The sequence below is a fragment of the Mauremys mutica genome, chromosome 1, assembly GCF_020497125.1.
Source record: "Mauremys mutica isolate MM-2020 ecotype Southern chromosome 1, ASM2049712v1, whole genome shotgun sequence".
In the NCBI taxonomy this organism is placed as follows: domain Eukaryota; kingdom Metazoa; phylum Chordata; order Testudines; family Geoemydidae; genus Mauremys; species Mauremys mutica.
Window position 1 is genome coordinate 29,952,549 of NC_059072.1, and position 25,274 is coordinate 29,977,822.

The window sequence follows — 25,274 nt, forward strand, 5'->3', positions numbered from 1 at the left end:
AATAGCTCAGTTTGTTTATGCAACAAACTCTCCTTTCCGTATGATTGAGAACCCACACTTCATTAACATGGTTCAGTCATTAAGACCAGAATACAGTCCACCTAACAGAGCACATGTCGCAGGCAAATTGCTGAATAAAGTGTATGAAAGAGAAATTGAGCAGTGTGCAATTTGTTGTATTTGCTTGTGTGACAACAGAAGAAGGGAATGTCTTCCTTACAGAAACAATGGATACATCAGGAAATGCACATACAGCAGAATACTTACAAGAAGTAGCAGTAAAAGTGAATATCTAGTATGTAGCTTGGTCACAGACAATGCTGCAACTATATCCAAGGTGAGAAGAAATTATTTAGAAGAGAGTCCCAAGCTAATAACATACGGTTGCAGTGCTCATTTGATGCACCTCCTAGCCAAAGACTTAAGTGTTCCAGAAATAAAGGCTAATGTTGTTGAAATTGCAAAATACTTCTGTAACAACCACTTTGCAGCAGGTGCTTTGAAAAAAGTGGGAGGAACCAAGCTAACTCTCCTACAAGACGTGCAATGGAACTCAGTAGTGGACTGTTTTGAGCACTATATCAAGAACTGGCCTAATCTGATGACAGTTTGTGAACAAAGCTGTGAAAAAATAGATGGCACTGTCACAGCCAAAGTTCTCAACATTGGGCTTAAGAGAAATGTTGAACACATGCTGAGTACCCTGAAGCCTATTTCTGTAGCCTTGAACAAAATGCAGGGAAAAGGCTGTTTTATTGCTGATGCTGCTGAAATTTGGAATGAACTGAGTGAGATCTTAAAAAGAGAAATATGCAATGACAGAGTTAAATTACAAGCATTAAAAAAAACAAATGGGACAAGCACAATCTCCAGCTCTTTTTCTTGCAAATATTCTCAATACTCGGTACCAGGGTCAAACCTTAACTGCTGAAGAAGAGGAGTTGGCTATGACATGGACATCCAGCAATCATCCCTCCATAATGCCAACTATAATAAACTTCAGACCTAAGGGTGAACCATTCAAGAAATATATATTTGCTGATGATGTTTTAAAGAAAGTCACACCAGTGAACTGGAGGAAGTCACTTAAGCACTTGGATTCAGAGACTGTTGAAGTGATAATCTCACTTTTAACAGCCGTAGCTTCTTCTGCCGGTGTAGAAAGAATATTTTCTTCCTTTGGACTAATTCATTCCAAATTGAGAAATCGTTTGGGTCCAATAAAAAAACAGGAAAGCTTGTTTTTCTTTTCCAGATTATGAACAAACAGGAAAATGAAGGTGAAGACCAGTGAGTTAGCTGCAGAAGCCAATATTTTAAGTTTCTCATGTTGACCTGGCTGACATAGTCGATTTAATTTGTTTTTTTTTAAATATTTCATTTAACTATTTTGTTAAAAACAATTTAAACAAAAACAAACCTGATTTTTTAAAAACTTGAATGTTTAACTAAATTCAAAAATTCATATGCTTGTTTTGTTAAAATATTCTATGTTTGCTGTTGAAGGAAAAAATCCAGAATACCTAACGTTATTGTTTTAGTTAAATAGAACAATTTAAATGTCTGCCTGGTGGTGATCTCCTAATACAGCATGGCAAGAAAATCCTCCAATATTAATGATTAACCTGTTGAATTGGAGATAGTTCACCTCCCAATGACTTCATAAGTATCTGCTTCAGTTACCCCTTTGCTAAATAACCAAACAATCATTCATTTTCTGATATAGCTGTAAAACTAATCTGAAAAGTTTTCAAAATAAATCACTTTAAAAATGTATAGTGTGTACCTTCTAAAAATGAAACCTACATCTATCTCTGAGTTGTGAAGAATATGTATTAAGGTTATAACAACCAACAAGAATGCACTTTTATGTAGAAATCCATGATTAAATTGAGTCTTCCTGACTAGTGATTTAAATCAAATCCACCTGCTTCTTACCTTTCAATTGAGCAGACAATGATGCATCTGGATACGAGATCTGCTTGATGCTGTTTCCTCAAGTCATTGAGTCCTATAGCAATTGTATGCTGCTTCTCTGAAGCAGCCTGTGGGTATGTCTACACAGCAACTAGACACTCATAGCTGGCCTGTGCCAGCCGTCTCGGGATAGCAGGGCTCGGGCTGCAGAGCTGTTTCGTTGCTTTGTAGACTTCTCATTTTGGGCTGGAGCCAGGGCTCTGATACCCTGTAAAGTGGGAGGCTCCCAGAGCTCAGGCTGCAGCCTGAGTCTGGAAGTCTACACAGCAGTCAAACAGCCCCGCAGCCTGAGCCCTGTGAGCCCGAGTCAGCTGGCACAGGCCAGCCATGGGTTTTTCTTTGCTGTGTAGACTTACATGGTATGTTTAACTGCAAGTCAGTACAGTGGGCCTGAGTGAGCGGGGTTAAATACCTTGTCCCCTGGGAGTATATGCTGCATCACAATTGTCTGTTTAGTTGCCGATTGGTTAATTAAGCCCATTGAGTAGTTCTGTCTGTTATTTCTTGAGACTGTTCAGTTTACAGTAGCTGAGGAAATGCATATGCCATTATTGAACCTTTTCAGTTCACTGATAATTCTGTGCCAGGAACAGCTTCAAATATTTGATTTTATGAGCCATATTTTCAGAACTTAATATAAAACAAATGTGGAAGTGTTATGCCATCAATTATTAGATGTGTAATCAAAGCAGTACACTTAGCAGTGAAATGTATGGTGACAGTTATATCCTTTGTAAACAGTATAAGTTCCCATGTTTTGAGCCATATCCCTAAAAATGGGTGATTGGAGAGGGAGGACAGAGTCTCGGGCCCACTAGGGGCTGTTGTGATAATTGGGCCTGCAAATTCACTCTGATTGTGGCTCAACTGTGAGAAGTGAGTGAGAGTTCATAAGATGACACAATGACTTATAAAAATAAATGTTGATGGGGGGGGGGGGGGAATAGGAAAGGGAGACAGACTGAATTAACCCAAACAAAAAGGCCTACATATAACTCAAGGACCATGTTAAGATCATGCATGGTAAACAAGAAAATGGGGGTCTGGAACTCAGTGAACCAAAATTGGTGTGTCAAAACTAGGCCTAATTGGTGGACAATATAATGAGAAGATGGGCTATTCCTCCCACCATTCCATTTGTGGGTCCTGAAAGAGAGGAACTTTATGAAAGAATAGACAGAGGCCACTAGAGTGAGCTTTACCATCATGACTGCCATCCCCACTGTCTTCTGGGACCCCAGGCCTCCTTCGTCCTAATCCTAAGAGATGTCCTGCCTAGGTCAGGCCAGGGACAGGGACCCAGATGACACCGCCACCTCTACCAGCTCCAGTTGAATCCCAAACAGCACCTGGGATGTAAGACATGGTCACAGAACCCCCCCACTCCAGGCACCACCACATTATGTATTCTTTTCCTTCCCAACCTTATTTCTTCTTTCCTATCGCTCTCCTTTTTCCTTCCATCTAACAAGCGTCTCTTAGCTGGCCGAGACTGTATATTTTGCAACACTACTGTCAGCCTGTGACCAGAAAGAAGCAGCTAAAAGAAGTACCCTAAACAGCCCAATGCTGGTTTGAGTTTGCCAGGTCTCAGAGTAGCTAATAAGACCATGTGCCATGTCTGTGCTCTTTCCAGCAGTGAGGTTGTAAGTGAAAGTCAACATCAGAGACAGAGCCACTTTGCTCTTCTCTCACATTTTGTGTGTTTGCGCCTTGTTTTGTCTTCTAGGAAATGGGGTCTAACTTTAACAGCAGCAGCAACAACAGGTCCAGCCCGTCTCAACTAACTTCTTCTCTCTTCACCAAAAGGACAGTTATTACCATCTTTAATATCATCTAATAGACTGTAAAAATTCTCTCCAGCTAAAGGGAAAGGAAACAAGGGATGTTGTTAAAATGAAAGCCTTACTTAATACTTTACGTTTCAGATGCTTTAACTGTTTTTCCTTCTTTGCTGTATCTGTAATAAAAGGTTAAAATGGTGTTCAATGGTGTGTTTGCCATGGGAAAAAGTAGGGTGAGGTTTCGATATACCAAATGCTGAGCCTTGTTTTACACTGTTCAGTGTTGGACAGTGACTGCTCTTGCTTCTTTTATTTTTAAACTATAGTTGCTACCTTTTGAACTATGTATAGTTATAAAAATCTGTCTCATAGCTCCACGTTGTTAGGATTAACTAATGAAAAGCTAAAATTTAAAGTCTACTTTGGATTTCCTGTATACGGGCCACGTTAGATAAATCTTTTAGCACAAAATAAAACATTATTGTTAAATCACCCTAATTTTTTCTCATCTGATTTTTGTGGAGAGAAGTTTGGTGGGGGTGGAGTCATTGGTACTGCTTTCTTGTTATGTGTTACTATGTGTCTTCTTCTTTGTTGCAGGTAATATTTGATCTAACTCCCCAGCAAAGAGAGTGGCAGAGGTAATAGATAATTCTAAAGCACTGATGTGAATGCATGTAGGTTGGACAGTGATAGGTCTGCTTTTCTTTTGTCACTGGAAATAGCTCAGAGACTATGCTCTGAGTATACCTAAGTCATGTTTAAAAACAAACAAAAAACATATGTTACCTTGCACAGGTACTGCCCATAATAGTGCAGTACACACCCATTGAAACTGAAGCTCATTTATTTTTTCTCTGGCTTTTTAGAGCTGGCCAGTCAGCATTCAGTGTCTTCACCATGAAAGAGTACTCTTTCATTTTTTAAAATATAAAACTATTTGAACTATCCATCAGTCCTTGGAATAAACCAGTCCTGAAGCATTTTATCTAGTTTAATTGAATGTGTGGTAGTTTTGATTTGTCTGTTTATAAACTCATTTGCCATGTTTAGATGTAGGTCAGTGTCACTAAAGCAAAATAACTCACCACCTTCAGAAGTTGAATTGACTACTGTTAGCACTTAAAGTTTATTGTTATTTTCTCCTTCCCCCAATAACTCTTTGATGCAGCTGGGGAGAGAGTGAGAGAAATGCTCCTATGTTCTGTATAACGCAACAGTAAGCAGACAAGTGCATATGTGCTTTAATGCACGACCCTGGAGACTGCATGCAGTGCTTTGTTTAGTATGAATTTAGGCATAGGGTTCATTCTTATTTTTGTTGGAATTGGGAGGTTGGCTGAGATGGTGAGGAGGAGGGATGTGTGTATGAAATCCCAAACTTCTGAGTTTACCAGTGGTTCCACTGCCAAAGTAAATGAATGGTTGGGCCTGCCAACCTTAACTGTATGCAGTGGTGTTGTAGAGTCGTATCAGCCCCAGGATAGTAGAGACAAAAGGTGGGTGAGGTAATATCTTTTTATTGGACCAATTTCTGTTGGTGAGTGGGAGATGTTTCAGACTTACAGAGAGTTCTTCAGGTCTTTTCCTGAAGAAGAGATCTGCGTAAGCGCGAAAGCTCGTCTCTCTCATCAACAAACCTTAACTGTATCCTTCGCATCTGAAAGCTCTGTCACAGAATCTAAAATCTCTTTAAATTCATACTTAGTTCTTTAGGAATCGTTTTCTAGTTTTAGCATCCTCATGGTATACTATGGTGAGTCCAACACCAGTGCTTTTATTTTTAGTTTTTTAATTGTGTATACTTGAGCAGTAGGAATGTTTGGCATATGTCTGTATTTAACATACCATCCTTTTGCTGAATTGAGTGGTTTTATAATATGTAACTAATGTACCTGGCGGTAACTATGAATTTATTTTCTGTTACTCCGTTGCATGCATTCCCACTTACTGTACTTGTCTGTGTGATCTTTAGGATGCTGCAGTTAATTCAGAGTAGGCTACAGGAAGAACACTCCCTTCAAGATGTGATATTCAAAAGTGCTTTTAAAAGTGCTTCAACAGCACTGCCACCAAGGTGAGAGAGAAATTGTTGCATGCAGCTGATTTCACTCTCTCTCATGACTGATTGCTTTCCTTAATTCATTTTTTAAGACAAAGTTATAATGGTGAAGAGACTTGAATGCCTCTCCCTTGCTTCAGGTTTCCCTGAATCCAAACCTTTGTCTTAATGTTTTAGAGACTTGCTGGTCTGGGTTGTGAAGAAATCAATAACGTTCTGAACTGGATTGTATTTTACTTACATCCTTAGTGTGCCAGCAAACGCTTGCCAGAAAGGTTGTTACTTTTTTATATGAATCCATTTGTATTTCTTTAGCGTTTTTATGATGTTCAGCACCCCACAAGATTCAAGACTCATCACTTACCGGTCATGTTAATGCTGCTTAAAATTAGTTACAAAATATTTTTGAATATTTTAAACAAATTGTATCTACTTATTTTGATGAACTACCTTTCTAAAACAATTTTAGAGTCCTCTGTTTCAGTTCTTCCATTTCAGTCATCGACGGGGGTTACTCAGGGGTGGCTCCAGGCCCCAGCATGCCAAGCGCGTGCTTGGGGCGGCAAGCCACGGGGGGCGCTCTGCTGGTCGCCACGAGGGCGGCAGGCAGGCTGCCCTCGGCGGCTTGCCTGCGGAGGGTCTGCTGGTCCCACGGCTTCGGCGGACCTCCTGCAGGCATGCTGCCGAATCCACAGGACCGGGGACCTCCCGCAGGCAAGCCGCTGAAGGCAGCCTGCCTGCCGTGCTTGGGGCGGCAAAATACCTAGAGCCGCCCCTCGGGTTACTGGGTTTTAACCTGCTTTATTAGGCACTTCCATTTCTAATATAAATAAAAAATATTAAATCAATAACACACATGATTTTTTTCTTTAATTAAAAATAATTTAAATAATATATAGAAAAAATTCTGTACCTGCCCTTAATTGGTGTAAATTTTAAAAAAAATGTTACTCCTTTTGCAGTGCCAATAAATGCTCCCTCCCATAGTTTCTACATTGTGGTCTCCTTTCCCATGTCTGGGGATCAACTGTATTCTTTCGCCTTAAGCCACTGCTGAAGAGTGCTCAGAAGTGATGCTCCCATTTCATTATCTTCTGGGGCACCATTTAAACTACACTTTGGGCTGTTTTAACAAACTGTTTTCAAAAGCAGATCTGGAAACTATTTCAGGTGACATGGTTATACCAGCAAATGTGAGCAGGGCAAAACTTCTTAAAAACAGATGTTGAAAACTTTTCTTGAGACAGAGTCATTACTTAGCTTTCAGCAACTGTTTTTTAAAAAAACTGTTTTGTGCTGTTCGCCCTGGTCAGTACAGCTGCATTACCTGAATAAACCATTTTCAATCTGAGTTGCTGAAGAGTGTTTCATGAGGTGGCAGATATCCGTAAGGCCTGCGAACGTCTTCTCTGTAATGGTTCCAGTTCTTGTCCATCTGATTAGCCTCATCCCCTAGGAGTCTTGAACATTTGAGTGATGTGTTGAAACTCTGAGTGGCATCCACGGCCGCCCAGAGGGGGGGGCAAAGGGGGCAATTTGCCCCGGGCTCCGCAGGGGCCCCCAAGAGAGCAGCTGAGGCTCCCGCCTCCGCCCCTCTCATGGAGCCCTAGCACATCAAGCGCTGTCCTCAGACAGCGCCGCAGCGTGTCTCCGCCGGGGCCCCTGAGCCCCGCCCCGCTCCGAGCCGCGTGGTCAGGGGGCGGGGCTGGGAGCTCCGGGCTGAGCTCGGCTCCCTCCGCTCGGCGTGGAGCTCGCAGCCCCGCCCCCTCACCACGCGGCTTTGAGTGGGACGGAGCTCAGGCCCCGCCGGAGACACACTGCGGCTGTCGGGCGAGGCGCTGAGGCTCCGGGTGAGGAGGGAGTTGGGGGTAAGAGGCTGGGGCTGGGGCCAGGGGGGTTGGCTAAAGGGCAGGGAGTCCTGGGGACACTCAGGGCACAGGGAGGGGGCAGAGGTTGGGGGAGCGGTCGGGGCAGGGAATAGGGGGGGTTGGATTGTGGGTGTTCTGGGGGGGGTGGATAGGGTCAGGGCCACCCAGAGGGGGCGGGGCAAGAGGGCGCAGGAGCTTCTTCGCTCCCGGTCTTCGCCGGCGGGGGGTCCTTCCGCCCCGGAGCGGAAGGACCCCCAGTGGCGAATTACCGCCGAAGCGGGAGCCGCGCTGACGTGCAGCCCGGTCTTCGGCGGTAATTCGGCGGCGGGGGGGGCCTTCCGTTCCGGGACCCGCCGCCGAAGTGCCCCGAAGACCTGCGGCGGGGACCCCCCCCCTGCTGCCGAATTACCGCCGAAGACCGGGCTGCACTTCGGCAGCGGGTCCCGCTTCGGCGGTAATTCGGCGGCGGGGGGCTCATGCCGCGGGTCTTCGGGGCACTTTGGCGGCGGGTCCCGGAACGGAAGGGCCCCCCGCCGCCGAAGACCCCGGGCCCCCGGAATCCTCTGGGCGGCCCTGGTGGCATCAGGCTGGCCAGGAGAGTGTTTATAAAATGAGCTACTCTTAATTTGTTTTCCTCTCGATGAGGGTGTGTAACTTTTGTATGCTTAATCTGCTATTAAAATGTGCTTGTTAACATAGAAGTCCAGATGTTTTAAAGCTCATAGTTTGTAATTACAGTTTGTTTTCCCTTTTCTGAATATCTAGGTTGTACCAGAAGGTTTATTTTCCATGGCAGAAGAACGTGGGTTTCTAAACTTTACGTTGATGCTATTTTTTTCACCTACATATAAAATAATCTCAATTACTGTGTTTTGAGCTGTTTCCCTGTTTCTTGTTCAAACAGGGAGGATAATTCATTACTGCCTCCGGATGCATGCAGAATTCATGGTCATCTCTATGTCAATAAAGTGGCAGGAAACTTTCACATAACTGTGGGCAAGTATGTTCTTTTCACTTACTGAATATACCACAAATTGACCAAGACAGATGTGTATGTAGTTAAGCAAAAAACTTTCTTTGGCTCACTTTTGCCTAGTTAGCTGCTTCTATCGTAATACAGATTCCCTTTCTGGTCATATTTTTCACATGGTATCTCTCATTTCAAACACTGAATTTCTTCATATCTGGTTCTAGTCAACACGAACTATGGAACTTTTTGAAATGTCTGCTGAAGTAGCTGCTTCTCCTGTGTTCAGAAATGTTGTCATATATCCATAAATTGAACGCTTACGGCTAATTAGATGAACTAGTGCCTTTTGTTAATGTGTGATAGTGACAGCTAATACTTTTAGAATGCTCGTACTTGCCTGTTATCTAATTGGGCCGAACCTTACTATACCTCTGACCATTCGAGAGCAGAGTTGTCTGTCATAGTGAAGGGCATATGTTTTCCAGCACAGATTTTTGTTAGTTGTATGGATGAGATAATATAGTTATAGAAGCGTGTTAGGGAGTCATGACTAAATGTGGATCACAATTTCCTGACATGCTTCTGTAATCATGTTGTCTTGTAAGCACTTTAAACTAGAAATCTGTATTGGAAATGTATGCTTGTAACCAAGCCAGATCATTGTGCACTAGCATGGCTAGGGGTGTCATGTTCACATGCCATGTGTGGTTTCTGCAATGACCCTTTCTTGACCTGTGCTCTAATTCTTCTCCTGCTTTGCTGACTGTTCTTTCAGCATCGACGTATCTCCCTAAACAGCTCCTCATTCTTTTCTCTATCCCTGTCTGACATCCCTAAGAGTTGCAAAACCTCCTCTTCTCGCTCTGTGGACCCACTCTATAACTGTCTTTTCAAGCGCAGTCTGTCCAAAATTAAAGCTCTAATCTCTCCCCTCCTACTCTATCTCCATTGCCATCTCTTCTGTCCTTCCTGCATCCCAGTATAACATGTCTTCTCTCTCATCCCCTTCATATCTATGCTCTTGCTAAGTTCTGTTGCTTCCTTCCTTCTGGTTGTGACTTGCCTTGATTATCGTTGCCTTCTGCTGCCTGATCTCCCAATCTTTTATCTCATCTTCCAGTTCTCCAAAATGCATCTGCTTAGGATAGTCACTCAACTTTTAATGTCTGAACGGTGAAGGAGGATTTCTTTAATTCTGTTAGGGGTAAACCTTACACTAGGTCATAATGTAGTAAAGGCAAGCCTAGAAGTAAAACTGCTTTTTGAGTGTGAAGAGGGCCTGGGGAAGTGTGCCAGCTTTCAATCGTGCCCTTTTCCAGTGTGATGCTGGTGCTCCCCTTGTTTTCCTTCTCTCTTTCCTCCTGCTCTTCCAACCTCTCTCAATGCATATACTATAGAGTCCCACAGATGAATCTGATAATCTGCCTAGTCACAAGGCAAGCGCAGGGAAGCCCATATTAACCATTGGCAATTTGAGCTATTACATGGTTGGTCTTGTACTGTATTTGGACCATGCCAGGATTTGACAGCTTTTCCCCTGACAGCTCTCTGGCTAGACAAAACCTGTTGGCGTTTCTAAAAATAACTTTGTGTGTGTATTGGAGGATTTTCATGAGCTTAATGTGTCTTCAGGTGTTACTCTGGTTGTCTGTACTGAGCAACAATGAAAATATCAATGCCCATTATGAAGAGCAATTTTATTGAAATCAAGGCAAAACTGGTGATTTGCTTTATGGAAACCCCAATTTTTATTATTTGATTTTCTCATAAGTGTCCATTAAACCATTGCTTTATAAAACATGTTTTTGCTTTCTTTAGGGCAATTCCACATCCCCGAGGCCATGCACACTTGGCAGCCCTTGTGAGCCACGATTGTAAGCTTTTACTGTCTTCTTTCAAAAAACACTATTGGTTCATAGCATCTCCTAGCTAGTGATTTGGACATTAGTATTGGACACATACTATTGCTGAGATATTCTAGTTGAGCGATTTGCATTGTGAAAGAAAGCAGAGAATACACTTCAGAATATTATACACCTCTACCTCAATATAACACTGTCCTTGGGAGCCAAAAAATCTTACCATTTTATAGGTGAAACCGTGTTATATTGAACTTGATTTGATCCACCGGAGTGCGCAGCTCCCCTTTCCCCCCCGGAGCACTGCTTTACCGCGTTATATCCAAATTCGTGTTATGTCGGGTGGCGTTATTTCAAGGTAGCGGTGTATTATAAAGTGATTTAAATCTTTTCACACATTTGACATTCACAGTCTATCTGTTTATGCTGATTGTGTAACAGTCATAATGTAAAATTATATCTAAAATAATATGTAAATAACAATAAAAAGCATGTTATAATAGTATATCTTGGATTTCAAAAGTATTGTATAATAATCTGTATTTTTTCAGAGAGCTTGTTCTCCTGCAATATTTAGACTATAAGAAGTTTAAAATTTCTGACCTCATAAAGCATTATTTCAGTGTTTTGGATTACTAGTCAGGCAGCTGAATGTATAGTGTGTGTGTGTGTGTGTACGTTACTGTGACAACTTAGCTTTGCTTCCTGACTCCAGTCCTGAAAAGGCTTCCATATGAATTTAATTTTACATGCGTGTATTCCCATTGCAATTAATCATCCACACAAACCTTTTCAGGATTAGGAACTAAATTAATAAAATTATTGTTGCATTATGTAGGTTTGTGCATTTAATCAATAAAACAATTTAATCTTTCCAACACTTCTGGTCAGCCTGAAATGTGAACTGTAGTGTAATTCCAGGTTTCCTTGGCTGCTTCTTGGCCCTTTAACTTTTGGGCTGTTGCAAATGCCTGTACATTTTGATCTACATTAGGGATAGGCAACCTATGGCACACGAGCTGATTTTCAGTGGCACTCACACTGCCTGGGGTCCTGGTCACTGGTCCGGGGCGCTCTGCATTTTAATTTAATTTTAAATGAAGCTTCTTAAACATTTAAAAAACCTTTATTTAAACTATTGTTGTATGTAAAGTAGTTATATATTATAGACTTACAGAAAGAGACCTTCTAAAAACTTTAAAATGTATGACTGGCACGCGAAACTTTAAATTAGAGTGAATAAATGAAGACTCGGCACACCACTTCTGAAAGGTTCCCGACCCCTGATCTACATTATATTGCCTATAAATATGGGGGGGAAGTCCTGAGTTAAAATTGAACATACATATTTTTAAATATTGATGATGCCAGTAAAGCAAGCTTTGCTTATAATAAATACACATTTGGATTTGTGGAAATATTTACAAAAGTGAAAATCCTGATAACGTTTTATATCTGTCCTAATGGCATTAAATATTCCTGTGTGTGTGTGTGTGTGTGTGTGTGTGTGTGTGTGTGTGAAATGTAATTTTTTTTTCATATTTCACCAAAATAAACCCCTTACATTTGGTGGTTCTTGTGTGTTGTCTTTCAGCATACAACTTCTCTCATAGAATAGATCATTTGTCTTTTGGAGAGCTCATTCCAGGAATTATTAATCCTTTGGATGGGACAGAAAAAATTGCAGCAGATCGTAAGTGTTTCATGATGGAAAAATAATTTAGTATCTGAGATGCTGCTTTTTTAATTCTTAGTTTAAAAATATTAGCATTTTTCTTGAATTCTGCTATTAACAAATGGTACATTATGGTAAATAAGGAATGCATCATTTAGTTACTCCTTTTATTTATCCTGCATCATTCATGGTGTAATCTTTTTTTTTAACAGTACTTTGCTTCTCCTTTATTTCTGATGTTGATTTGTAGTTGCACATACAAATGTACTGTATTTAAATTATGGGTGAGCACTCACCTATATGGACAAATTCCAAAAAGTTTTACAGTTGTATGTTACAACTTGGACTTGCAAGAGCCAAGTGTCATCATGAAGGAGACTGTCTAGTGGTTAGACAATTCAGGGTTCCTAGGTTCTGTTCCCACCTCTGTCACCGACTCTGTGTGGTCTTTGGCAAGTCCATTTAAATTTCCTCATTTATAAATTGAGGCTAATATCTACCTCACAGAGCTGCTGTGAGGATTACTCACTGTTTAACACATTCATTGACAATTAAAACATATTGAACTCTTTGGATGTGTTTTGTATTTTAGAGTAACTAAGTATTATTGTAATGTCACTAGTAAGATTACTTACCAAACTATTGAAAAGAAATGGAATTTCTTATTTGTGCGACATGAATATTTTAATACGCTAAAAAACTTCAAAACCTTAGACCCACAGACCTTGATCAGACAGCAGATCAACTGGTGTTACTTTGCTGATCTGAAATACCATTTCACTTGAAATTATTATTTCAGTTGTTTGGTGGTTTGTTTTGCTAGGATGTTGAATTAAGAGGGAGTATATTACAAATACATTACAAAATACTGATTATCTACTATGAGTTCTCTAAGGAACTGTCTCCTCTAGGGAAACTTTCTGAAAATCTAATCAGTGCAGTCCCACTAGTGTTAGGAACACTGGAAGAATTTGCATAGACAAACCGTTGGCTTCAGCCACCTTTTAAAAACCACCGCCATAACCCCTACTTCTGTGTGCAGGGTTACATGAGATGGTGGTTAAAACAGCAGTGGCAGCCTGTGGCTTGTCTAGATTGGGCCCTGGAAAGATTTATGCACATGCTAAACTTCATACACTGAACTATCCTATTGACTTCAGTGGGACTACTAACAATGTGTGAAGTCTGGCATGTGCCAAAATTTGTCCTAGGTCTAACCCTCAAAATTAACATTGATGGAGCCACACCAGTGTTGTCAACAGTGGGACTCTTTGAAATTGCCCCCAGGATAGACAGAGCTTAATCGATAATATTCTTAATGGTCTTTTCAGAAAAATACTTGTTTAACAGCTGAATATCTCTCTCAAATGATTTTTACTCTATAATTAGTGTTAATTCAATAGTAATATTTGTTTTGTTTTAGACAACCAGATGTTCCAATATTTTATCACAGTCGTGCCAACAAAACTCCATACGTATAAAATTTCAGCAGAAACTCACCAGTTTTCCGTGACAGAAAGGGTAAGTCCCAGTTAGAAAACAACCCAAAGAAAAGGTTTTGTTTTAGTGTGTTTTTGCTTGTCAAAGCTAGATGGGAAAATTGAGACTCGATTGGTTTTTGCTTTTAAAAACTCTTCAGGCAGGGTCAGTTTACTGAAATACTCCAGGATATGTTGGGATGTTTGTCAGTGATGTTATACTGAATGTAAAATATATGTATGTGGCAACACATATTCAGTTATTTGCATTAGCATCTCGCATCAAAAAATCCTGGGTCCCAATGTTAGATTTAATGATTAGCAACCAGCCTTTCTTACTTCATTTGAGGCTAATAATGAAAACCGGTTCCCATAAATTATTCTAATATGCTTGTGTGATAAATATGTAATCTATCTCTAGTCCTCTTATCCAACTCCTGTTGGATTGAGAAACTGGAGGGTACAGAACGCTACTGTTCTTTGCCTCCCAGCTATTTTGATTTGCATTCGGTCAGGCACCTACTGTTAATCACCCAGTCTTTTGATTGTCAGACTTCTATTATCTTTAGATTCGGTGTTCATTATAAATTCCAAATCTGTCAAAGGGGAAACCCAGCTATTAGTTACTGCAGTCTACTCCTTGCCAAAATCTGTCATGCGAATGTTTAAAGACTGATGGAAATAAGAAAAAAGCATTCTAATATACTCCCGTTACACCTGTCTTATTATCATTTCCCTAGTCAGTGGTTGAACTCGGGTTGATCTTGATATTTACAAGCTGAAGGAACAGCTCTTTGAAAAGCTGAACTATGAAAGGCAGGCAAGGGATACTGCGCTTTGAATAGTAATGATCATTCACTTAAATGTAACTTGCATGAAATTGATTATTCTACAATCCAGTGTTTCCTCACAGCCTTCATTTTGCATTGGGAGCACTGTGCTATGCTTCATGGACAATTGTTTTTGCTGCATTATCAAAGGGGGAGAAAAAGGAGTGTTTTTTTGTTTTTTATTCAGCAGTGGGATATTAAGGATATTGAAGAAAAGGTGCAGAGATTATTCTGTAGAGAACTGAACTCAAAACAGGAACAAAAATTAGAGACACATAATCAGTGATCTGGATCATGCAAGATATATTTCAGTCTCCTCGCTCCTCCTGCTCATCTAGCATTTTGCCATTTCTCTGCAAGACAATCTCACTGGTCCTTTCAAGGCCCTGCCATCTGGAACAGGTTTTCTAAATCTCTCCACCTCATTGATTTTTCCATCTCACTTTACATCACAGCTTTTCTTCCTGTACCTCTTTTCTCTCACTTTCTGCTAGGAAAAATATTTATTTTATTAGTAGTAGTGATTTCTTTAACTCTGTAAATCTTTGGGGATTCAGTTGGTCTGAAAGATGCTACTGAAACGTAAGTTCCTAGGAGGAAGTTTTTATGAATAACTGAGGTTGTGGGTGGGATTACAGTGATATGTCTCACCAGGCAAGTCTGCCTGTTAACAGTATAGTTTTTCTTTAAATTAACAAATGGGCTGAGGAAGGCTATTAGAGAACAGTGTTTCAGAGAAAAATTGTATAGCGTGTAAGTGTTATTGTGGCAGACTACAGAATGTGTCCAGGGATTGAAAAACCCAGGATCCACATTGTGCCAACTCGTCATGATTAAAACCTGACCTCTGTAGGGCCTAATAACATCAGTAGCAGATACAGTGGGGAACATAGCTTGTCCTTGTCTATGGTGACTACAAAGCCATGGTTAAAGTAATGTTAATTAATGCTGTTGTTTGAATATGTTAAATTGTATTACTGTAGACAAGGCCTGAGAGATAACCAGTACCTGTACCACACAGCTCCACTTTTCTACTTATAGTAGGGCATATCCTCAGCTGCTGTAAAGTGTTGTAGCTCAACTGAAGTAACTGGTATTGCTAGGAACCAGCACTTAAACCCTCTGAAACAGCAGGAAGTAGAAATATTAGACCAAAATGCCCCGAAGAAAGATTGTTTTTCTCTTTAATATAGCTTTAGAATAACAGGCAGGCTGTCTATAGCAATCAGAAAAGAACCAACTGTTGTTAGTGCATCCTTGGCTCTGCATACTTACCTTAACTGCCTCCATTCAGCTTTTTTTTTAAAAAATGCCTAATAAAGTCTGTTGGCATCTGTCCTTATTGCTTAATACAGCCTGTTGGTTCTAAAATTATGAAAGTATGTATGGGTTTCTTCTGTGATATTGGTTTGTAAGTGTTGCAATTAATAAAAGCTCTTCGTATGTAGTTTATAAATTGATATATGAAGCTGGCATTCTCTTACTTTGGTTTGGTAACAAACAGTAACTGTAGATCATAAATATAACATGGTTATACATGTCAACTGAATGTACTGGAGAAAGATGAGAGGTCTGAATTTTTCAATCAGTTGCCTGTGATTTTGAGTTTCCATTATACTGGATGCTCTTTAGTAAAAGGAAGGAGTGTATTAAATTCTCAGATGAGATGAAACTGCTCCATGATACATTACCTTTCTGTTTAGTTTTGCTCTTTTCTTATGTAGCTTACTTCTTTAGCCTATTCATTGGTGAATATATCTTCAGTGAATTAGTTCTTTGCTGCCTGTGCATTTCCTCAGCAGCTCCCACCTGACAGGTTATTTTATCAACAGCTCTCGCTACCATGCAAATAGCAGCACATTTTTCAGGATGACTTCAGATTGATGCGACGACTTTTCTCTTGAAAACCATTCAAAAGAACTTGAATTTCTAGGTTTTAAACTGCTTTTTACTTGACCATCTTAATGATCAGGGAGAGGCAGGAAGGTGAGGATAGTAAGAAGCATGTTAATTTTTAAAAACATTCTGAATTATGCCAGTAAGAAATCATATACAAGAAGCATAGAAAGGTGAGAATTAGAGAGTTGAGAATCAACTTGGGAGTACAAGCTAATACATCTGGGAGAAACAAATTGAAACACAGATATTCAAACTTGGAAAGTGATGATACCAAAAGAAACTCACAAAGGGGATGTGACCTTGCAGCACAATATGCCAACAGAAAAGCAAATGTCTTTGGGCTACACGTCAGAGGTATCATGTAAATGGCCCTGGTGAGATTGTCAGGAATAGTGTGCTCTGTTCTGGGCCCCTTGGTATAAAAGAGTTTTTTCACAAATTGGAGGAAGTTATAAAAGTGATTAAGGACACCCGATTAGTCTGGTGGATAGAGCAAGGGGCTGGGAATCAGGAATTTTGAGTCCTTTTCCATGAGTTCTGACCTACCTGGCTGTTTGATTTTTGTGTCCAGTTACTTAGTATGGAATTTTCTAAAGTGGTCTGGAATTTTGGATTCCTGTCTTTAGACCCATTGGGTTAAAAATATATGAGCCTGGTTTTTCAGAAGTATTGAGCATCCATGCTCCGAGTGAAGACAATACAATCCGTGGATGCTTAGCAACTCTGAAAATTGGGCCCTAGATGTTGAAGGGTCAGCACCCAAATTCATATGTAGGGATCTAATAAATAAAACTGCAGCTCCTCTTGACTTCATTTGAGGTTGTGGCTACTCAGAAACTCTGAAAATGAGGCCCATGTGTCTCAGATGAGGCACACAGATCTAGAGGCTGGTTCTTAAGACCTGGACCATAACCTTTCTCAGCCACCTCAGTTCGCCTCTCTGTAAAGTTGATACAGTGCCTACATGTTGTGAAATTTAAAGTGCTCCTGGATGCTTCGTATTTAAGGGAAGAAAACACTTATAGGCTAGAATGTTGGTTGTTTTTTTTATGTCCCAACCCTGTATTAGGGGCAGTGCAAGGCTGGAGCATCCTGGGACATGTTTGCGAGGCTGCACGTCCTCCTGGTGTACTTGGCCTGTTTCATGGAATGGGACAAAGCCATGACCCTTATGTCTTTTCCTTCCTTTTTGAGGCAATTACAGGGGCACAGGGAGGAAGCAGTCCCTGGCCCTTATATACCCTATCTGTACCCCATACACCTGCATAAAGGACAGGGATGATCTGGTTTTAAACTTGGTCCTTAAACAAATATATTAAGTAAATTTGTATCCTGAGAGAAGCGTGTAAATTGCTTAGTTATAGAATAAAACGAGGGCAAGTACTAGTCACTGGTATTGAACAAGGGTATGCAATACAAAGGGCCCGTAAACAGGAAAGTGAATAGTGACTTGTTAGCATAAAGGTCTACAGTATAAAATAGTATCTCACCCCTACGTTGATCACAATCTAGTTACTGTGTGGCTTTTAAAAGGTGTCACCTTGTTGCTCTATTGTCTCATGTTGATTAGTGACTGTCCTAACAAGTTGCTCTTTATCAACCCTGTCCATTAGATATTGCTGTGCATGTGACTGATGTGAGACTCCTAACTTGTGTATGTTTCTCTCTTTTGCCCTCAGGAAAGAGTGATTAACCATGCAGCTGGCAGCCATGGGGTATCAGGGATATTCATGAAATATGACATCAGTTCACTTATGGTGACAGTAACAGAAGAACACATGCCCTTTTGGCAGTTCTTAATAAGACTCTGTGGTATTATCGGTGGAATTTTCTCAACTACAGGTAACCATCAATGCATTCCTTCTTGTGTCCTACCAGGTAGATAGGATTAAGCAACTAAAGGCCATAAATTCAGTGGCCACCCTGGTTATGCTACTTGTTTTGTGAGTTCATGCAATAAGCTGTTAGGTAGCCATTCACAACTAGTGAGTGGGATATTGGTTTGTGCATGAAATGCTATGAATTTCTAATACTGTGTATAGAACATCCCAGTACACTGTTGTCTGTGGTGAACTTGCCTTTTTCTTTTTCTTTTTCTTTTTCTTTTTCTTTTTCTTTTTCTTTTTCTTTTTCTAACCTAACTAAACCATAGTTTATTCTCTTCTGGAAGTTCATGGATATACACTACAAACTGGTCTGACCTCTAATATCCTGTCTGACTCTATACCGTAGTTCGGGCCTAATTCTGCTAACCTTGCCCAAAACTTACTGAGGTAAAACTCCCATTAAAGGCATCATGAAGTTTTTTCCTTGTTAAGTCTTGAATGGACCATAGGATTTGGCCTCTGAGAGAAACCGTTAACTTTAATTGAAGAGGCATCTCCATTCACTGATTACTCAGGGCCATAGTGAATCATAGAAAGAATCAGGTTCTTCTTTGCCTAAGAATTACTGGTACCCTTGCTTTTAATTTGAGGAAAATATCTTCCTAGTCTATACTAAAACTGGTGAAACAGAGACACTTCTAACCTGTGAACATTTGCTGTCTTGTTGAGTGGATGCTTTTTGCCTCACAAAACATATTTATCTATGCTGACAGTGTTTAATGTTGAATTAGCATAACCCGGGCAAAGGCCATTGTATTCTTTTAAGGGGCTATACTTTTATCCATTATCAAAACACTTCAGAGCACTTAATTTATCTAGTGGAAGGGTTGTACAAAGTATACTGTGTTCCAATGAGAAAATGAGTCGCTCACAGAAATATAGGTTCCTCTCATTTTGAAATTAGAGAAATTCAAAAAAACCCATAATCATCAGCCAAATTACATAGGTAATTAATAATGGCTTCGGTGGTCTCTGAGCCCCTTTAGTTTTTGAGCTTGTAACCATGCTTGATACCCAGCAGTTGTTTGGTTTTCCCCATCCACACCATGGCACATCCTTACTGTTACCTGAAACCACCTTTTTTTTCCCCTGTGACCATATTCCCAGGCAGTTACTTACTTTTTCCCTGCCTTGCTTGAGTGATGTTTCTGGATTTATCAATGAGCCGCTGGCCCAACAAACAGTCTCTGAACCCAATTCCATTTACCTTATGTGAAAGAATAGTTTATTGGCACTTGTAAAGAAATAGAGGGAAAAGCATGACATTAAATGTGCCTAGAGCAGTGCTACAGAAAGCCTCGCTAGATTGACATTGCTGTTTGGTTCTGGATTGCTTCCTGTGACAAAAAATTCCTTTGAACTCCTATTACAACTGCTAATGTTACAAGGTCTACTGGTACCAAAAGAACCCATGTTGTTTCATTGAATATCTTCATTAGCTCTGTAAGCTCTTCAGAGATCACAGATCTGACTCAAAGGATCAGAATTGTGCCCCTTGCAGTAGCGGTGGCTGGTTTGAAGTCAGGTTTGGGATTTTTGGTTATTCAGAGTATATCTCTGATTCATTCAAGGGGCAGCATGTGTGTAGCACATGACCAATGACATGGAAGACCTTTGTAAAGCTCATATAGGCTTCTGTCCAATTTTAAAACTAAACTTGTTAAAACAGCTTTCAGCTTCTTGTGGGAAACTGAGTTTTCCTGTCAAGTTTTTTCAAGTGGGTGGTGTAATAAACTGCTCAGTCTGAATCAAAGCTTTTGATTTTTGTTTTCTCCAAGCCAATGAATAAATAGTAATGCAAATCTCCTTGTTGATTAACTTAATTCCCTGGTGCTTTTCTAATATGAAATTGGGTTTTTTAAGGTCACATTTGCATGGAAAAAAATGAGTGGTTTCCATTTCAAAATAGAAATCTTTGTTAAGGGGAAATGAAAAATATATAGAAAATGTTACTTTATTTTTTTTCAGTGCCTGTATGGTGATCAGTTGTACTGAAACAGAGTTTAAGTTTAAACCTGATGTAGTGGTGCTGTTATTGCAGAAGCCTCTTTTTACACAGTCCTCATTTTATTCCTTTTGAAAACTCAAACCCTGTTTGATATTACAGGCATTTTACATGGCATTGGAAGATTCATAGTGGAAATTATCTGCTGTCGTTTCAAACTGGGCTCTCACAAACCTGTAAGAATATTTTCTTTTCTTATCATAGTTGTTCTATTTCCTTAATTTCTATGTACTAGCAAAGGTAGCTAGCTGTAATGAAAGAATACAACTGTAGGATCTAATCCTATTCCTATTTAAATCCATGGTAAAACTTCCCTTGATTTCATTAGGAGCATATTCAAAAGTTTTTTAAAATAGTTGGAACACATGGGTCCTTAGCCAGATTTGTAATAAGAGGACAGTGATGTTCTCTGGAAAATCTACTACACAAGGGGGAAAAACACACACACTTTTATGGATTTAAGGATACAGAAAAGCAGAGAATGGAGGAAATGTGTATTTAAAAAAAGCAAATGCAATGGATGAAGTTCTTGAACAAGATATTAATAATGTTTTTGTTTTGTTTGTTTATTTAGGTCCTACTTCCGGATGGCCACATAAACAACCACTTACCTCTAATTACAGACAACAGTATGCATTAGCACCTCCTTGGGAAACTTTTTTCCTTTCTTTCTGCCTGATACAGAAGACAATTTTATAATAAAGAAAACATTGTGCAATATGTTGAGACAGTGCTCATGGGAAGCAAAAATCAAGCCTTTTAAAAAAACAGTCTGTATAATTTGTCTCTTTTAAGTGCACATGGAGTCGAAGGAGGCCAGGAAGCCCCGTGAAGCCAACCTTTTCTTGAGCTAGCAGAAGCATTACTGAAGAGAGACAATATTTGCAGTGAAACTGAGTGTCTTTGCAAAAACTGCCATCAGCACTGAAGTGTCAGTGTAGTGATCTGGATTCCAGGCCTGCGAAGTCAGGCAAACACCTATGAAAGCTAACACACATACAGAATACAGAGAGAGCCCCATGCAGTGTTCAACGTGCAGTGCAGCAAGCAAGGGTGGCTGTGATAATTGTAGTTTAAGAAGCCAGGATTTGCTGCTAGGTTTTCAGAAATGGGACATGAGATTTTTTTTTTTTTTAAATGAGTAGATAGAGAAGGCTTAGATATTATGCTGATGGAGCTGAGGGGGCACTATTGAAAACCCTGAAATAGAAGCGGTCTCAGGGACTGAGACAGAGGCATAGCACTTTCAGCCGTCACTGCCATTCTCCAGTAGCACCATTATCTATCTACAAGAGGAAAAAGTGCTGCAGAGCAGGGAATATGGCATTTCTCTGTGTCTCTTCTCACAGCCACTTTTTGCCAACAATCAGATTCTCTCTGAGTTTGAGCCAAGGAACTAGGAATAATAAGTCACTGTTGAAAAGGTGTTTGACCGGAATCGTTATCTGTTTTCCTATCCCAGGGCTAAACTCGGTCTCCAGAAAGTAAGAAACCACCTCTCTGCTATGGCTTAGAAAAGAAATGAATGTCTTGTGATTAGGTGGGCCACAACACTGCTTTTCAAGAACAGACACGTACTATGCCTGCTGCTGGAACATAAGCTTTGACAAGTAAAAAACGGGAGAGTAAGAGGAGGGAGAAGAGATTGAAGAACAAATGGCTAAGTACAGCAAAGCAGTTTTACTAAATACTACAGAAGCAAGTAAACTGAGTCAGCCAGTGAGTCTGCTGGACCACCCAGGGTATAGTAAAGACAATCACCAAGGAACAGGTGATGGCAGAGAATCCAGGCCACCTATATTCAGAGAATATAGGCCACCTATATTCTCTGCAGTATAGGTGATGAGGAAAAGTTAAAATGTACAGGTCATGAAAGTTTTGGGTTTTTTGTTGTTTAAGTAAATGGAGTATCCTGAGCTTTATGCTGGAATATGTTAGTGGAGTTGGTGGCATTGAGAAACTAAAGAACTAAGTACTATAGCTGAACTACTGACCAAAACATGTCATTAAGAAACACAGCAACTCCACCAGAGAGTACACAGAGTATAGGCTGATTTGTACCACCCTGATTTTTGTAAAGCTAATGCCTCTCTAAGCTGTGAGAATTGTGTGGAAGAGTATTAAATAAAGAGTGGGAAGGGAAGAACCTGTGCATAGTTTTTTTGGTTGATTGAAAAAGTCCCAAATTTAGAGAAACTACCTCTGTCCTCAGATGACCTAAAGTTTTGTCATAGATTAAAACTGACTGAGATGGGAAACAAAGGTCTTGGCTACCTTAAGCAAGGAAACCATCACACAGTGAGACTGCATTAAGTGGCATGGTGCATCATGTGTCCTTGCAACCATGTAGTGCATCCACACAGTAATGCCGTTCTTGGTGGAACCAGTCTAGTGCATTCACATGAGTCTTGTATTGCAACTGTGATACCAGAGCATTCCATCATATAGTGCCTAGCACCTTTGCTAGGAGCAGGGGCTTTTGGGGTAACTTCCAGATATGAGGCACTGCATTGTGGGATGGAGTTGGAGGCAGTTGTACCATTTTAGCTGCCATGCTTGTTGCTACACATGTCCATACTGGGATTGAAGCCATTATAGTCTGCACCAGCTCATCTGGATCTGAACTGAAGGTCTTGTACCAAGTGTTGCAGCTAACTAACATTGCAGCCGCACCTTGGACAGCTGTTCTGTGTGGATGCGAGAAGGCACACAAGGGTTGCAAGCATAAGCCAGCTTATTACAATGGTTTCTTGTAATGCTTCATTGCTTTGTGTAGCTGGGCAAAAGAGCAGGGCTAAGTGTAAGAGTGTGGCTTCCCAGTGAACAGTATGAATGCTAGCGTTGTTCAGTATGTATTCTGGAAGGTAGGTTGGACAGGAAACTAGTGAAGTTGCATCTTAAATATAACTGCTCTTGAATTAGTCAAGTTTAGGGAAGATTGTGACCAAAGAAAGATATAAAATGTGTATTTGGGCAGTGTGATGGTTGGTGACAGTTACCATAAACAAGTGTAAGGAAAAATCCACAGGAGGGAATATTTAAACCATTCAGAGTCATTCATTCTGAATTTGATACTACTTTGTAAGTTCTTCAGCTCCAACTTCCCTCAAGCCAGCGTCTTCCGCTGCTGCCACTCTAGCAGACTGTTCTCCCTCCTGCTTCTGCTTGCACTGGTTCTGATGACCAACGTTTTTGTTGGTCTCCACTGAATGCTCTCCAGATTGTCCACGTTGTTCATAGTGTAGGGTCTCCACTGAATGCTCTCCAGATTGTCCACGTTGTTCATAGTGTAGTGCCCAAATGCTGGAAACAGTACTCCAGCTGATGCTTCACCAGTGCCAAGTACAGCAGGACAGTTGCCTCTTGTATCTTACATATGATACTCCTGTTAATACACCCAGAATATAAGCCTTTTTTGCAGTTGCATCACATTGTTGACTCATACTCAATCTGAGACCCACTATAACCCCCAGATCCTATTCAGCTCCACAACTGCCTGCCAAGTTATTTCTCACTTTGCATTTGATTTTTTCTTCCTAAGTGTAGAACTTTGCAGTTGTCTTCATTGAAATTCATTTGCTGATTTCAGACCAATTCTCCAGTTACTTGAATATTTTGGGAGTTCAATATCATCGTGTCCAAATTAAACCCGTCTCCCAGGTGCTAGAAACCTCCTACAAACACTGGACATATACTCCAAGCATCTGAAAGCCCTCAGAGTGGTTGGTTTTCAGGTGCTCACCACCTAGAAACTGCATTGTGTTCTAAGAGGTCAGAAGCAGAATAGTTCAGAATCTGTTATAACAGCATTCTAGAAATTGAGTGTGTTAGAACAGCTACATTAGAGAGTCCAAAGCACCATTGTAAGCTCTCCGTGTAGCTGGAGCCTCAGTGCTGAACAGCAACAGCTCCAACCAAAAATTGGGCACAAGGTTGAGTTTCCAGAAATAAAGGCACCCCAAAACTTCCTGAAAATGTTGATTAGGGCTATTAAATGTGGGAAGGCAAAGAGTAAGATGCAATAATGCAGATATATATAGCTATAAATATAATATATAAGAACAATGAAGCCAGTTGGGAGACTGTTCATATCTTGTATCATAATACAAGAACCAGAGGGCACTTAAAAGGCAAGACATTTTAAATGGCTAAAAGGAAGATCGTTATGCAAGATATAGTTAAGTAGAACTTTTCAAGGCAAATAGGAAGAATAAAAAAATGGACACATGAATACAATTTGCAGGTACATTAGCTGCAATAATTCTTGGGCGGGGAAAACTTATCATGAGATGGGTAAGGAACAAATTTCTGTTTCTTTCCCCTCCATAATATATGTTTCTGACTGTTAAGTTATCAGATCCCCTTCCTCATCTGCCATAGGTGGCTGCCAGAGGCAGGATGTGAGTCTAGATGGAAAAGTGATCTGACCTGGTATGGCATCTACCATATTCCTTAAAGAAAATACAGATGATGTGTCCATGGGAGAAACGTGAAGGTCAGAATCAGGATGACCATACCCATGATCAAAGACGGGCGTGAGTCTCAACATTCAGACCCCGAGCATTCACCAAATATTTTAGTGCTTGTTTCCTTTTAAGGCTGTTGGGCTGCTCGAGGTTTGCTTTTAGATGTGTTGTGCTGCTTTTTGACTTTCATTAAGATCATTTTATAACTTATTTGCACTTGCAGCCTCCTTGCCTTGGAAAGCTTAATCTGTCCCACCTCTTGGCTTCTAGTGCCGTACCACATAAGCCATACAATGTACTAGCCATCCTTTCCGAGCCCCTCCTGGCTGTGGCTTGTTTCACTTCCTTATTGTTCAGCCTGGTGGCTGGTTGCCCTTTTTGCAGCTAAATCGACGCTGAGTCTCACTACTGCTACTACTTTACTTTCTTCCTTTGCCTTTGTAGCTTCAAATACAGGGTTGGATCTCAGAGGAGGCAAAGTGAAGGGAATAATTGGGGTGCATGGATAAGGGAGA

General features: G+C 40.5%; 1 protein-coding gene across 1 annotated transcript in view; it reads left to right on the forward strand.

The window, feature by feature from the left end:
• ERGIC2 (ERGIC and golgi 2) overlaps positions 1-21,903 on the forward strand; it is a 45,791-nt gene extending 23,888 nt beyond the window's left edge. The window contains exons 8-16 of the mRNA XM_044984952.1: positions 4,362-4,402; positions 5,737-5,838; positions 8,596-8,691; positions 10,480-10,535; positions 12,115-12,213; positions 13,619-13,716; positions 18,082-18,244; positions 20,396-20,469; positions 20,868-21,903. Coding sequence (XP_044840887.1) covers positions 4,362-4,402; positions 5,737-5,838; positions 8,596-8,691; positions 10,480-10,535; positions 12,115-12,213; positions 13,619-13,716; positions 18,082-18,244; positions 20,396-20,469; positions 20,868-20,933 — 795 coding nt within the window. The 3' untranslated portion in view covers positions 20,934-21,903. The remainder of the gene's footprint in view (positions 1-4,361; positions 4,403-5,736; positions 5,839-8,595; positions 8,692-10,479; positions 10,536-12,114; positions 12,214-13,618; positions 13,717-18,081; positions 18,245-20,395; positions 20,470-20,867) is intronic.
• Positions 21,904-25,274: the final 3,371 nt, after the last annotated feature.